Source organism: Somniosus microcephalus, chromosome 8 (assembly GCF_052327205.1).
Source record: "Somniosus microcephalus isolate GS21.2 chromosome 8, FLI_Smic_1.0, whole genome shotgun sequence".
Lineage (NCBI taxonomy): Eukaryota > Metazoa > Chordata > Chondrichthyes > Squaliformes > Somniosidae > Somniosus > Somniosus microcephalus.
The window spans coordinates 55,622,689-55,637,133 of NC_140994.1; the positions used below are offsets into that span (position 1 = coordinate 55,622,689).

At 44.2% G+C, this 14,445-nt stretch overlaps 1 protein-coding gene across 2 annotated transcripts in view; it reads right to left on the reverse strand.

Annotated features, from left to right (window-relative positions):
- Positions 1–1,800: 1,800 nt before the first annotated feature.
- The window catches only part of cfap46 (cilia and flagella associated protein 46), a 575,305-nt gene continuing 562,660 nt past the window's right edge, over positions 1,801–14,445 (reverse strand). For both annotated transcript variants that reach the window (XM_085994743.1, XM_085994742.1), the window contains 2 exons: positions 13,680–13,796; positions 1,801–3,835 (listed from right to left, as the gene is read on the reverse strand). In XM_085994743.1, coding sequence (XP_085850869.1) covers positions 3,705–3,835; positions 13,680–13,796 — 248 coding nt within the window. In that variant the 3' untranslated portion in view covers positions 1,801–3,704. The remainder of the gene's footprint in view (positions 3,836–13,679; positions 13,797–14,445) is intronic.

The following is a 14,445-nucleotide window of genomic DNA, read 5'->3' on the forward strand; positions in this document are numbered from 1 at the left end:
GAGGTGGTTGAGACACCTGCAGTATGTATGTGCCACAAGCAAGTTGAATAGTTCTTTTTGGAATAAGACAAGATCTAAAAAAAACCTTGTTTTTTTAATGTTATTAAAGAATAGAGGTCGTGGGTCTAGGAGGTGCTATCAAAGAAGCCTTGGCGAGTTGCTGCAGTGCATCTTGTAGATGGTAATGCAACCACAGTGCGCCAGTGTTGGAGGGAGTGAATGTTTAAGATGGTGGATGGGATGCCAATCAAGCAGGGTGCTTTGTCCTGGATGATGTCGAGCTTCTTGAGTGTTGTTGGAGCTGCACTCATCCAGGCAAGTGGAGAGTATTCCATCACACTCCTGACTTGTGTCTTATAGATGGCGGAACGGTTTTGGGGAGTCAGGAGGTGAGTCACTCACCACAGAATACTCGGTTACTGACCTGCTCTTGTAGACATAGTGGGCTAGAAATTCTGTTGCACCCCGTTTGGGGCGATAGCTTTTGAAATCTGAGAAAATGTGATCCTGGGAACTTCAGCTATAGTGCTCCAAGAGGGAAGTGGAGCACTAAATCAAGCACTAACCACTACTCTTAGGGCGCTAAAGTGTGTGATGGGGCGGTTGTAGCAGAGCGCTGAAGAATGTGCAGTGCAGTGCTACCGGCATCAGAGGCTCCTTTCCTCACTTAAAGGGAAGGGCCAGTGATGGTTTGCAACATTTTTCTTCTTATTTCTGTGGGGCCAGGGGACCTGCTCGACTTCCATTACAGCCCCAGTCACTCTCAGAGAGTGGAGGGCTTAGGCATCGCACAGCAATGAGGCTTCAAAAACATTCAGCAGGCACCAGACTGATACGAAGAATAAAGTTTGGCCTACCTGACCACCACTGCCTTTAATTATCGCTCCCCAAGTGGCCAGCCAAGGTAACAACGCCTCCTGTTGCTGCCGTTGTTGACGCCTGGTGATGCAGCAGGGGGCGGGAGTATATTTCACATTTCACATCCAGAGCGGCAACGGGGCGCTGCACACTTGATGACATCATGATCTACGGGGCGCTAGAAACCGAGGCGATAAGTGTTAGTGCCAGCACAAAACTGCCAGGGAAGTTCGCGGGTGTCGCTGAATTTGCGGCTCCTGGTCAGTAACCCCTTAGCGACCTGTTACTGCCCCCTGCAGGCACTAACGGGAAGTGCAAAGCAGCCAAATTTCTAGCCCAGTACTTATGTGGCTGGCCCAGTTAAGTTTCTGGTCAATGGTGACCCCCAGGATGTTAATGGTGGGGGATTTGATGATGGTAATGTCATTGAATGTCATGGGAGATGGTTAGACTCTCTTTTGTTGGAGATAGTGATTGTCTCGCATTTGTGTGGCATGAATGTTGCTTACCACTTATCAGCCCAAGCTGTAGGGGGGCATCTTTTAGCTGGTTTAAGGTAATTTCCCTGGTCTTGCAGCCTTTGCCTGCACTCTGACCAATTCCAATCTTTTACCTGGTTTACGGTAATTCACCTGGTCACAGAATCACAGAAACCCCACAGTGCAGATAGAGGCCATTTCGGCCCATCGAGCCTGCACCGACACATATCCCACCCGATCCCCGTAACCCCTACACCAACACATATCCCACCCTATCCCCGTAACCCCACGTATTTAATCCCCCTAACACTAAGGGTCAATTTATCATAGCCAATCAGCCTGCTGCTACACTGTAAACCAAATTCCAATAAACCAATTTTCAAACAGCGGTTTCGAATTGCTACCCCACCTTCCAGTTCTGACTGAAGGGCTTATAATTAATTATATTAAAACGGACAAATGGTCTGGATGAAAGAAAATCAAGCTTTATTAACTAAAAGAAACTATAATCAAATATAAAACTATACCACACAAACACAGTAAATTACAGTAAAATTGCTTAAATGGAGGAAGGCAGACGGCAAAAACGAGGGGTAAATGGCTACAATGTTGATTAAACAATCTTAGCAATATCCCCTTAATTACCATCCCCCCAACTCCTTACTAGGTTGCTTTGCTGAGGAGTCAGAAACCTGCTCACCTGGGGTCCAGCGAAGTAAGAGCTAAGAGCCAAGAGAGCGATAGCTTCTCAGGAGCTATCTTTTATACCTGAAAAAGTCCGTCTGCAAAATTCACGCCCAAAGTGCCAATACACAAAAGAAACGCTGATGATTGGTTAATTCAAAATGGTTGGAATGGGTTAATGCGTCTGCACTGTGGGGCCGAAATGTTCCTGCCCACATCCGGAGCTCACCTGGGCTAAAACAAAAGGGAATGCAACTGCCCTATTGTCCAGAATGATGGGTGATTCAAACCTATTCAATGCTTAAACTGTTGCATATCAAAATCCGTTCCACAGTTTCAATGTGCCTCATTGTCTGTGAGTGCTTTGAATTGCTGTGTAAACAGAAGCAGTTTCAATCGATTGTCCTGCATTGGTCTCAAGTGGGCTAATCCCTTATGTCAATAAGCAACTTCAAGTGCTTCTGAAGGGAACCCCCCTTTGATTGGCAGATCTTTGACTGCCACTGTATCCTCCCACTTTTTCGCAGACAACTCAAGCTGCCTTTTTCAAGCCCCATTCTTCTTGGCCAATGCTTTCTGTGCCATTTTAAAACCTTTTGTGATTGCCTAAACTCCAGGGAACAATTTATTAATAAAAGTACTGTCTTAAGGTATGTGAATATTTTCCACAGAGCTCTTCGACTCCCGTGTTGTCCATGTTCTTTCCATCTCAGAGCAGTCTTTTGCGGTTCTAGGCACATTTTAAAACATTGTAGACAAGTCACATCACCCAATTCTTCGTCCACGATGTGGACCAATATTTTCAATCTTCAGGGAAAAACAGGGGAATTTTGCGAAACCCCTACAAAGCCTGAATGTTGTCCAGGTCTTATTGCATGAGGGCACGGACTGCTTCATTATCTGAGGAGTTGCAAATGGAATTGAACACTGTGCAATCATCAGCAAACATCCCCACTTCTGACCTTTTGATGGAGGGAAGGTCATTGATGAAGTAGCTGAAGATGGTTGGGCCAAGGACACTGCCCTGAGGAACAACTGCAGTGATGTTTTAGGGCTGAGATGATTGGACTCCAACAAACACAACCATCTACCTTTGTGCTAGGAATGACTTCAGACAGTGGAGAGTCTTCCCCCTGATTCCCATTGACTTCAATTTCACTAGGGCTCCTTATTAAGCACTTGACTGTAGTCCTGCATGCAAGAAGTGTTTAAGAATTAATTGGTATGCACTGATGAGGGTAAGTAGAAGCATTACATTTTGGCAAAAAAGGTGGTCAAATCAGACACGTTGCCGTAATCCTGCTGTCCTGCCTGAATTACAATAATCTAGATGGTAAACCATGAATGTCAATATGGCCATTGTTGAAACATGGCAGGTTACCACTGTGTAAAGCCACTGGACAATAGACACTGGACATGTTCCACAACTGGAAAGTTTATCTCCAAATCATTTAAAAACATTCATAACAATCAAAATATGAAATCAATTGGAAACTCAACATTCAAATAACTCAAGAAATTTAACAAAAAGAAAACTGTTGAATCAAACTTAATAAATCCAGTCAAAATCTCAAATTTGAACTACTATAATTATCTGTATACTGGATTTCAGGAGTTTACACTGCAAAAGGCTAACTATTTTGTGTAACATATGTAGAGATTTAATATTTCATCTTTAATAGTCTATGTGACAATTAGATTTGGCAGTCCATAAAGTACAAAGTTAAAAGCAGCTTGTTGAGTGTAAAGTTCTTCTGGGTGATGACTGCTTGCCTGGGCTTCAGGGTACTCAGATGCAGAACCAAAGGAGCCGTCTGCAGGAAAAAAACAACAAAGAATTTTTAAAAACGTAACCAAGCACATAGTTGCAACTTAATTGAAATGCATTCACAATTGATTCCCAATAAACATGTAAAAATAGTTATGCAATCTAAATATACCAATTAATTCTATACCTGGATAATGCATGATTCAGCTCATATTATCAACAGTAAGTGCAAATGGTGTACTGGAATATTATGGATCAGGTACTTAAAAAACTTAACAATGGGATACTGAACACACCATTAGAGTTGCAACTCTATTACTGTTGACAATAAAACAGGCAAATAAATCATGATCCTGAATTTGATTTGCTGTTCCAGCAGACTCTCGCCATAACTCTGGTGGGTGTCTGCCAGAATGGCCTGAAACACTGGGTCCTGGTCTTGCGTGGGTATTTTCAATGGCCTTGTTTTGGTGGCAAAGCCTCTGCCCGTTGCAAACAAAACTTCTGAGGTGGAAGAGGTGGTGGCAGAGGCTAGGAATCCCCTATACTGGGAGTTCCTGCTTCCTCAGCCTCATTGGTATCCAGCTTATGCGTAGAGGCAGCTACACCCTGTGAGATGAGACATACTGGACTTCAATAGGGCACATGGGCCACACTGAATGGAGGGGTCCAGGCTGAGTTTGGGGCTTGGAGACAAAGATTGGGGATTTTTATTAAAGTGGCTCCCTGACATGGGAAGCTGCTGTGGCAATTATCTTCCACTTTCTGAGGGGTGGAAACTGCTTCAGCCTGCGTTTCCACTGTCTTCGTCAGGTGTGCCTCCACAGAGCCAAAGGTTGGCTCCTTGGGGCTCCACCCTGGACCCCATAAATGTCTGCAAGGGTCGCACCCCTGTGAATTTTGGGGGCAAAGTTAATCATTTTGCATTGAAACAGTGAAGCAATAAATGCTGAGTCTTAAGATTCAACGAGTAAGAACTTTGTACATTTAATTGCAATTCTTCTCATGTGGGTGAACTTCAAGGGTTAAGTTACGAGGAGAGATTACACAAAATAGGGTTGTATTCCCTAGAATTTAGAAGGTTAAAGGGTGATCTGATTGAAGTTTTCAAGTTATTAAGGTGAACAGATAGGGTAGATAGAGAGAAACTATTTCCACTGGTTGGGGATCCTAGGACTAGGAGGCATAGTCTAAAAATTAGGGCCAGACTTTTCAGGAGTGAAATTAGGAAGGGTGGTAAAAGTTTGGAACTCTCCTCTGCAAATGGCAATTGATGCTAGATCAATTGTTAATTTTAAATCTGAGATCGATAGCTTTTTGTTAACCAAAGGTATTAAGGGATATAGGCCAAAGGCGGGTATATGGAGTTAGATCACAGATCAGCCATGATCTCATTGAATGGCGGAACAGGCTCGAGAGGCTGAATGGCCTACTCCAGCTTCTATGTTCCTATGAGAATACAAATTCAGTATTAAAGATTTATAAGTCACCACTCCCACAACCTGCTTGTTGCTTAACAGACAGCACAATTAATCAGCATTCCCTGAAAACTGGACCATTATTAAAATATATATTGTAAGTAAACCTGTCTAATAAAATGACATTTATTATGGTTATCACAATATGAAAATGTGAAGCATTAAATTTATGCACATTTGTGGATTGTTTTTCAGGACCCTGAAATTCAGTATTAGAGCCAAGAAGTGACACTGGATTGATTCACAAATGTCACTGAGCTACTAGAATAAAAAAGCATATGTGATAATAGGTTGCCTGGAAATTCCCCCTGGGATCACCACTGTGCTCACATGGAACTTCACCACATGGACAGGAAGGTATAAAAATAAATACAATTTTAAATTTAAGACACTTATGTACTCAGCTACAGCACCAAACAGACAGCAGCTGCTCATTAACTACCCAGCATGACTCCATAAAGCTAATAGTGACAGCAAGAGGACATATTCTGTCCTTGCACATATAAATCAATGTATTTAAATGACAGAAAAACCCAAGTGTTCAAAAGGGCGATTATTTTAAGTATTTTCAAATTAACTAGGAATGGCCTATTTGTATCACTAAAAAAGATTTGGTTTGGTCTTCGCTCATGCATAAATACAGTAGAGCCAAACTTCCTTCGTTCTTCCGTGTGATTTCTGTGGGATCTTGTGGAAACACTCGGAAAATAGGCCCGGTTCCCAACCTTAGTTGGGAAATTCTAGTATCGTTCTGAAGGGGGTAGAGCCTCCACTGATCCCTTACAAAGCCAACCATGTCGGAGGGGGCAGGGCTAGAAGTGGAGACTGACTCCCTATTCCGGGAGTCGGCCCCCCAATAGTGCCTAGGTGCCAGAGTTTCTGGTTGTATGGGGATGGCAGGCATTTGAGATGTGCCATAGCGTTGCCGGTGCTCACATGCCCCATGCCCTCGTCAACTCATTGCTGCAGGCACGATCCCAGCATAACCTACTTGGTTTAAGTGGTATTAATCGCTCCCTTAAGTGCTCTGGTTACCCCTTTTGAAAAAAAATAGAAGTTGACTCCCACTGCCCTGTATGTGCTAGTGCGGTAGCAGGATCTGGGAGTGTAACAATGAAACTCCCTTGTGACCTGGACCTTAAGCATGGGTACTCCATTAATCTCTTCAAAGTTGAACCGATTTAACATTAGTCAAGGCATCATTTGATTCGGTTTGGTTTGTAAGCTGCTTTATTCTATGGTAGACCAAAAACATACACAACACTGAGTATCGTGAAATTCATTAGTAACAATTAGTACCATTTCTGTTCATGAACTGTTACAAAACAAAACACGCATTCCACTAGTCCACTTCTGGGAACTTAACGCAAAAAGCCTCTTTCTCTGCTATCTATGCTAACAACCAGGTGGTTCTCCCCCACACACCCTTCCTTCTGCCCTGACTCCTTTCACAGCTTTGCTGCTGTTTTATTCAATCATCAGCCTTTCCTGCTGCTCTTTTGACTTTCTGGTGTCTTTAATGATTTTTTAAAGGCCTCTCTACAAAGACGAGCAGAGATCCAAGAAACTTGTCAACACCAAGATGTTAGATGTCTCCTGAATGGCCAGACATTGCCAATGAATGGGCCATTGTTTGGGAACTCTTAAAAACAATGGCCCATCCCACATTTAAAACACTATCGACCACTACTGAATTAACAACTCAGTGTGGGACTGTACTTTTAGGCATGCTTCTACTCAAAATGGCCATAGAATCCTACAGGTAGTATGAGGCAGGTGGGTGTCCGAGATATGCCCATGATGGTGTGGGCGCCAACTGGCCCCATGCAAATGAGATGCCTTCCCACTGACCCTGCCAACTTAGTGCTGGAGGGCACCAGCGGGCGTGGTTCCAGAATAACAGCTTGGACTGTGGCTCTAAGATTTTCAACACCAGTTGTTGAGGTTATCAGTTTTTGCTCCAAGCAGATACTGATCACCAGGATCTGTTCAATACCTTGATAAATGGTAGTGTAGTAGCAATATGCTTGCATTGCCTTATATTAGCCTTTCAATTTTTTAAGTGAATCATTAATCAAAAATAGTAACAATGCCAAAACTGTGACACATCCAGCTATGATTAATTCAATTGTTCTCATCGTAGTAACTGTAACAAAATGTAGAAAAAAGTCACGTAATTATACGTGATATGGCAGGTGGTAATCATTTGCTACGTTGTACATTTTACTGTTATTGCTATCTCTTACACGTGTCACACTAAATATGTTTCTAAAATAAACTTTTACATGCACTACTTCAGTTAGCTTTGCAAAATATTTAATCTAATGCAATATTCTAGATGATCTTTTTAAAGCGATATTTATTAGAATATATTTAAGTGTAAATCTATAGAAATAGCATTCAATATACTGAAAACAGTTTAGTTTTACTGTTGAAGCCAGAAATAATCTGGTCTTTTCTTATTTCTTGTTAAGATTTAGCTAAATGTTAAATTATGCTGTTTTATTAAAATTGCTTTACATTTTTTTCTAAAAGTCATAAAACATATAGGCCCCGAAATTTCACATGATGAGTTGCACCGCATTACAACAGTTACTACTCTTCACCAAAATGTACTTCATTGGGTGTAAAGCGCTTTGAGACATCCTGCAGTTGTGAAACCCGTTATATAAATGCAAGTCTTTTTCCTTTCTTTTACACCAATCGAAAATGAGTTGTGCTTGTTGATGGTGGAGAGAGGTATTTAGACAAGAATTTTGTAACTTAGTTCATTTGCATATCCAATGGAGTAGTGTCTGGTGTAAAATGGAAGCAATATATGATGAGCTACATGGAAATTAGGGCGAAATCTTTAAACATCCAGTTCTGGCTGAAGATTGCAGCAGCAGTCTGGAGGAGCAGGTAAGTAAGGAAATGTGCTGCTGCAGTGAGTTAACTATCAGCTAGCATGTCACATGTCTGTTTTTATGCCACTTTACAAGAATGTCTAACATAGGAGAACCTGGCAGTGGCAGGCAAAGAAGGCATGATACAGAGGCAAAGAAGATGTCACAATTTCCACTCAGTCCAACTTGCAAACATAGAAACATAGAAGATAGGAGCAGGAGTAGGCCATTTGGCCCTTCGAGCCTGCTCCGCCATTCAATGTGATCATGTCTGATCATCCAAATTCAGTACCCTGTCCCTGCCTTTTCCCCATATCCCTTGATCCCTTTAGCCTCAAGAAATATAGCCAACTCTTTCTTGAATATATTTAATGAACTAGTCTCCATCGCCCTCTGTGGCAGAGAATTCCACAGGTTCACCACTCTCTGGGTGAAGAAATTCCTCCTCATTTCAGTCCTAAATGGCTTACCCCTTATCCTTAGACTATGACCCCTGGTTCTGGACTCCCCGGCCATCAGAAACATCCTTCCTGCATCTAGTCTGTCCAGACCTGACAGAATTTTATAGGTTTCGATGAGATCCCCTCTCAATCTTCTAAACTCCAGTGAGTATAAGCCCAATCGACACAATCTCTCCTCATACGTCATTCCTGCCATCCCAGGTATCAGCCTGGTGAATCTTCGCTGCACTCCCTCCATGGCAAGAACGTCCTTCCTCAGGTAAGGTGACCAAAACTGCACACAATACTCAAGGTGCGGTCTCACCAAGGCCCTGTACAACTGTAGCAAGACATCCTTGTTCCTGTACTCGAACCCTCTTGCTACGAAGGCCAACATACCATTTGCCTTCTTAACTGCCTGCTGCACCTGCATGCTTACCTTCAGCGACTGGTGCACAATGACACCCAGGTCTCTTTGCACTTCCCCTTCTCCCAATCTATTGCCATTCAAATAATAATCTGCCTTCCTGTTTTTGCCACCAAAGTGGATAACCTCACATTTATCCACATTATAGTGCATTTGCCATGTTTCTGCCCAATCACCCAACCTGTCCAAATCGTCCATACCCTGTTGGATGAAACAGAACATAGAGAGTTCTGACCATCTATGGCAGGAAATCTGCCGAAAAGATAATTTGTGCTATGTGGAGGGAGATGGCACTGGCACTGAGTGCCAACTCTCCCACCCCCAAGAACTACAGACTAGTGCCAGGAATAGTTCAATGACCTGATCAGAGCAAGTAAGGTAACACTAACCACTGCCTCTTTTCTTCCTTGGCTACCCTGGGGACCAGCACATTCATTATCCTCTAAATGTAACAGCTATACAACTAACCATTCACAATACACTCTGGTTAAGGGGACACTAACTCAGGGCCTTACAGTATGACATAGAAACATAGAAGATAGGAGCAGGAGTAGGCCATTCGGCCCCTCGAGCCTGCTCCGCCATTCAATGCGATCATGGCTGATCATCCAAGTTCAGTACCCGGTCCCTGCCTTCTCCCCATATCCCTTGATCCCTTTAGCCTTAAGGAATATATCCAACTCCTTCTTGAATATATTTAATGTATTGGCCTCTACTGCCTTCTGTGGTAGAGAATTCCACAGGTTCACCACTCTCTGGGTGAAGAAATTCCTCCTCATTTCTGTCCTAAATGGCTTACCCCTTATCCTTAGACTGTGACCCCTGGTTCTGGACTCCCCGACCATCGGGAACATCCTCACTGCATCTAGTCTGTCCAGTCCTGCCAGAATTTTATAAGTTTCAATGAGATCCCCTCTCATTCTTCTAAACTTCAGCCAGTACAAGCCCAATCGTCCCAATCTCTCCTCATACGTCATTCCTGCCATCCCAAGTATCAGCCTGGTGAATCTTCGCTGAACTCCTTCCATGGCAAGAATATCCTTCCTCGGATAAGGCGACCAAAACTGCACACAATATTCAAGATGTGGTCTCACCAAGGTCCTATACCACTGCAGCAAGACATCCTTGTTCCTGTACTCAAACCCTCTCGCTATGAAGGCCAACATACCATTTGCCTTCTTAACCGCCTGCTGCACCTGCATGCTTACCTTCAGCGACTGGTGCACAAGGATACCCAGGTCTCGTTGCACTTCCCCTTCTCCCAATCTATTGCCATTCAGATAATAATCTGCCTTCCTGTTTTTGCCACCAAAGTGGATAACCTCACATTTATCCACGTTATATTGCATCTGCCATGCTTCTGCCCAATCACCCAGCCTGTCCAAATCATCCTGTAGTTTCTCGGCATCATCCTCACAGCACACACGCCCACCCAGCTTTGTGTCGTCTGCAAATTTGGAGATATTACATCTAGTTCCCTTGTCTAGATCATCATTAATATATATTGTGAATAGCTGGGGTCCAAGGACCGATCCCTGCGGTACCCCACTAGTCACTGCCTGCCACTCGGAAAAAGACCCATTTATTCCAACTCTTTGCTTTCTATCTGCCAACCAGTTCTCTATCCAAGTCAATACCTTGCCCCCAATCCCATGTGCCTTAACTTTACATGCTAATCTCTTATGTGGGACCTTATCAAAAGCCTTCTGAAAGTCCAAATACACCACATCCACTGGTTCTCCCTTATCTATTTTGCTAGTTACATCCTCAAAAATTTCCAGTAGATTAGTGAAGCACGATTTACCTTTTGTAAATCCATGTTGACTTTGTCCGATCCCGTCACTGTTTTCCAAGTGCTCTGCTATTACATCTTTTATAATGGACTCTAGCATTTTCTCCACTACCTATATCCCTAAAAGCTGTTACTTGCAAGCACAACCCAAAAACCTCCATCCTCCATTTTTATCAGAGTGGCACCACCACATCTCTTACTCTCTCCCATGCTACTTGGCACATTCTTCAATTGCTAGCATTCACTTAAGTTATGCAATCTTGTTGCAGGTGACATAGCACACAATGCCCGCAAGAGACAGCCCACCAGAGGGGGTATCCCCAACCAGAAACATCTCACGCCTTGTGAGGAACAGTACATGAAGCCTATGGGAGATGGCTATGGTTGGGGGCACATTACCAGCGCCAGGTTGAACGCCTACACTGTCACCATGGCATTCCTTTGAACAGGCACAAGCTTCAACTGCACTCTCTATATCCTTAATACCAAGGGGGAATGTTCACCCATTCTTAGCTTGTAGACTCCTTCCTTGCAGATCCAGCATAGCAACAGGTGGAAAATGATAATCGTGATGAGGAAGCGGAACAGAAACACAACTACTTCCTTGTGAAGTATGAGGAGGAAAACAAGGAGGACAATAATGAAGAGGGAGATGAAAGATGATTTGGACTTAACTCTACCCATGAGTTCCTGAAAAGACCTCCTGCTCCATGTTTTTCTCTGTCCCAACCCTCCTCAAACTCATCCCCTGCATCACTTTCTTTGTCACTCCCATGTAGCAGTTTCGATACTCTCACCCGGGGGGAATTCAATAGTGTTCGTGAGAATGTGGCACTAGGTAACTCACAGAGCATGAGGGAACTGGAGAAGTGGGGAGTGGGTTAGGATGTGTTACCTTCCCAGGGGAGGAGATGGCTGCTGAATGCTTCAAAGTCATGGGATCCTAAAGTCATGGGCACTCGCCTGAAAGGAAGAATGTTTGAAGAAGATCATGCCTATGTGCAGGCTCTGAGGTCAGTTTCCAGGGATGTACAGCAACTGACAGTTGTGACTCAGGACTATGGCCACAACTTTGCAAATGGAGGCAGCTTGGGAGCGGGTCAGCTGGTTTCCGGGTTCCAGTCCCGCCCCCAACTGCATCCGGCCCACGGGCGTGATTTTAGGTTGATTGGCCTTGTTAAGCCCGTCTTGCGGGCTTGCCGGCCAATTATGAGGAAGCCGGTCAGATGACGTCATTTGATGATGGGTCATCTGCCGGTTTTCTTAAAGGGACCACGCACAACTTTTCTTTGACAGCTCATTTCTCAGTGTTTGACAGCACTGAGGTGCTGCAAACACTGGCAATGACTGTACAAAGGTGAGCTCTTGCACCCAGGCTCTCCAATGACTCCCTCTTTAGGCTAGAACAGATGGCAGCTGCAGGTGAGGTTACAGAAGCAGTCTGTCACTGGTGAGAGAGGTTCTCCCAATGAGGTGGGACTAGACATCCAATTCAAAACTTGTTACCTACAGAAAAGTGTAAATGCATTAAAAATGATTTCCCAACATGTTCTTACCTCTGAAACTCACCAGTGCACCATTGGATCCTTCACACCACATCTCACAGAATCACAGAAACCCCACAGTGCAGATAGAGGCCATTTCGGCCCATCGAGCCTGCACTGACACATATCCCACCCGATCCCCGTAACCCCTACACCAACACATATCCCACCCTATCCCCGCGTATTTAATCCCCCTAACACTAAGGGTCAATTTATCATAGCCAATTAACCTAACCCGCACATCTGCAGCTGTCATCAATGCAGAAACATAACAGCAGACTCACAACACGTCACACTTACCTGGCGTGGTGTCCGGACATCGGAAAACCCAAGGCAGAAGTGGCAAAATTGAAAAAGAGCCCGTTAACAAGTATCAAGTACCTGTTAACAGCCAGGTAAGTGGCTATAATCCTCTTCCCGCCGCTAGGTGTTGGGTCCAGGCGCAAATCGGGGACCCGACACTTGGGAAGATTGATTGGAGGTGGGTTGACAGCGGGTTTCCTACCCGCTGTCAATCTTTGCGATTTTGACAGTGGTCCCGCCTCCAAACCCGCACTCTGAGGACCGGCAAAATTCCGGCCTACAACTCTCACTTGTGCCAACTGGCGGACTGAACGGAGGTGTTCAGTAAAGCGATCACCCAATCTGTGTTTGGTCTCTCCAATGTAGATAGAGGAGACCGCATAGTGAGCATCAAATACACTATACCCACTCCCCGAACTTTGACCACCCCGACCCTCCCAAACATGCTGTACCACCCCCCGCCCCACCCATGTGTGATCTCTACTCTCAACAACCAGTAAACCTACCCGCTTCTGGGCTGCGGCCTTAAGCCACAGGATTTTCATGCCCGACAGGCAGCCAAGCCTGTCAACCAGGTTGGCTTCCGGGCAGAGAATCTGTTTAAAAAAAAACATGCACAGTTTGAAGTTAAAACCCCACAGCGTTTGGGGAAACTGTAACTCCTCCCCCTGCTCCAAAACCCCACCCCGGTATGTATCGGGGTTGTCAACTCTCTTTTTCCAGTATTACCAGCAGTTTCTGTTTTTACTTCAAATACTTACATTCTTAGACTATACCCATTGAAGCATTCTAATAAATTAGTAATGACTAATTACTCTTAAGAACATCAATGTATATTTTCTTCTGCCACATCACTAAGGCATCATACTGCTTCAAGGTACATCTCTGAACACGAAACTGCCTCAAAAGTGGTAGAGAATTGTTCTTAGGGACTTCAACTCACTTTATAAAGTAAGGATTCTACTGCTATGCTGCTGGGAAAGTTTACTGCATGTTTCAAACATAACATATGTTTACATACCCAAAGCATTTGGATTCTCAGCAGAAAATTCATTATCATTTGTGGAAACATTTTTTGTTCCAGATTTGATGATTTCCAGGATTGTTTGGCCAGTTGTTTTGCCAACTTCCAACAAATCTAAAAGAAAACAACATCACCAAAAGTTAAAATATTTACTCCTAGTTTATTCAGTGAATCTATATTAACAAGTCCAAATTAATCATAACTAAAAATTCCATTGGTAGGCTATTTAACAAACAATAGCGCTGATATTCCTCGGCCCCCTCTGCTCGTGCGCTAAGCAGGAGCAACGTACCCGAAGTGCGCTGCAGTTGTTCCGCCTGAGGTTGCGCTGATTTCCTGTCCCAGGATATTTAAATGGATTGGAGGAAGCCCCAGTTTAGACCCAACCCCAGGCCTACTGCTTGTGATACAGCTTGGAAAATCAGGGACTGCAGGCTTCTCAGGTCTGCCTCTCTGGCCTGGGTAATTGGGGCCATCCATGCCAATGGAAATTAGCAGCCAGAAGGTCCTGATTGAAACATAAACCAGTAGACAGAAAATGTGGCCTTACTTGCAGATCTTCAGCCTGTCCTAGGACTCCCGTGAACCTTCTGGCAGCAGAGGTCCAGCAGCAGGCCACATCATCTTGGGTGCCCATTGAGCATATCGCCCAGTAAAAGAGACAGGAAGCTGGGAACCCCTCTCGCTTCATTAAAATTGCTCCATTTTCATCAGGTATGGATCAAACTTTTCCCCTTTCCCCCACCCCACCAACCAACCCCAA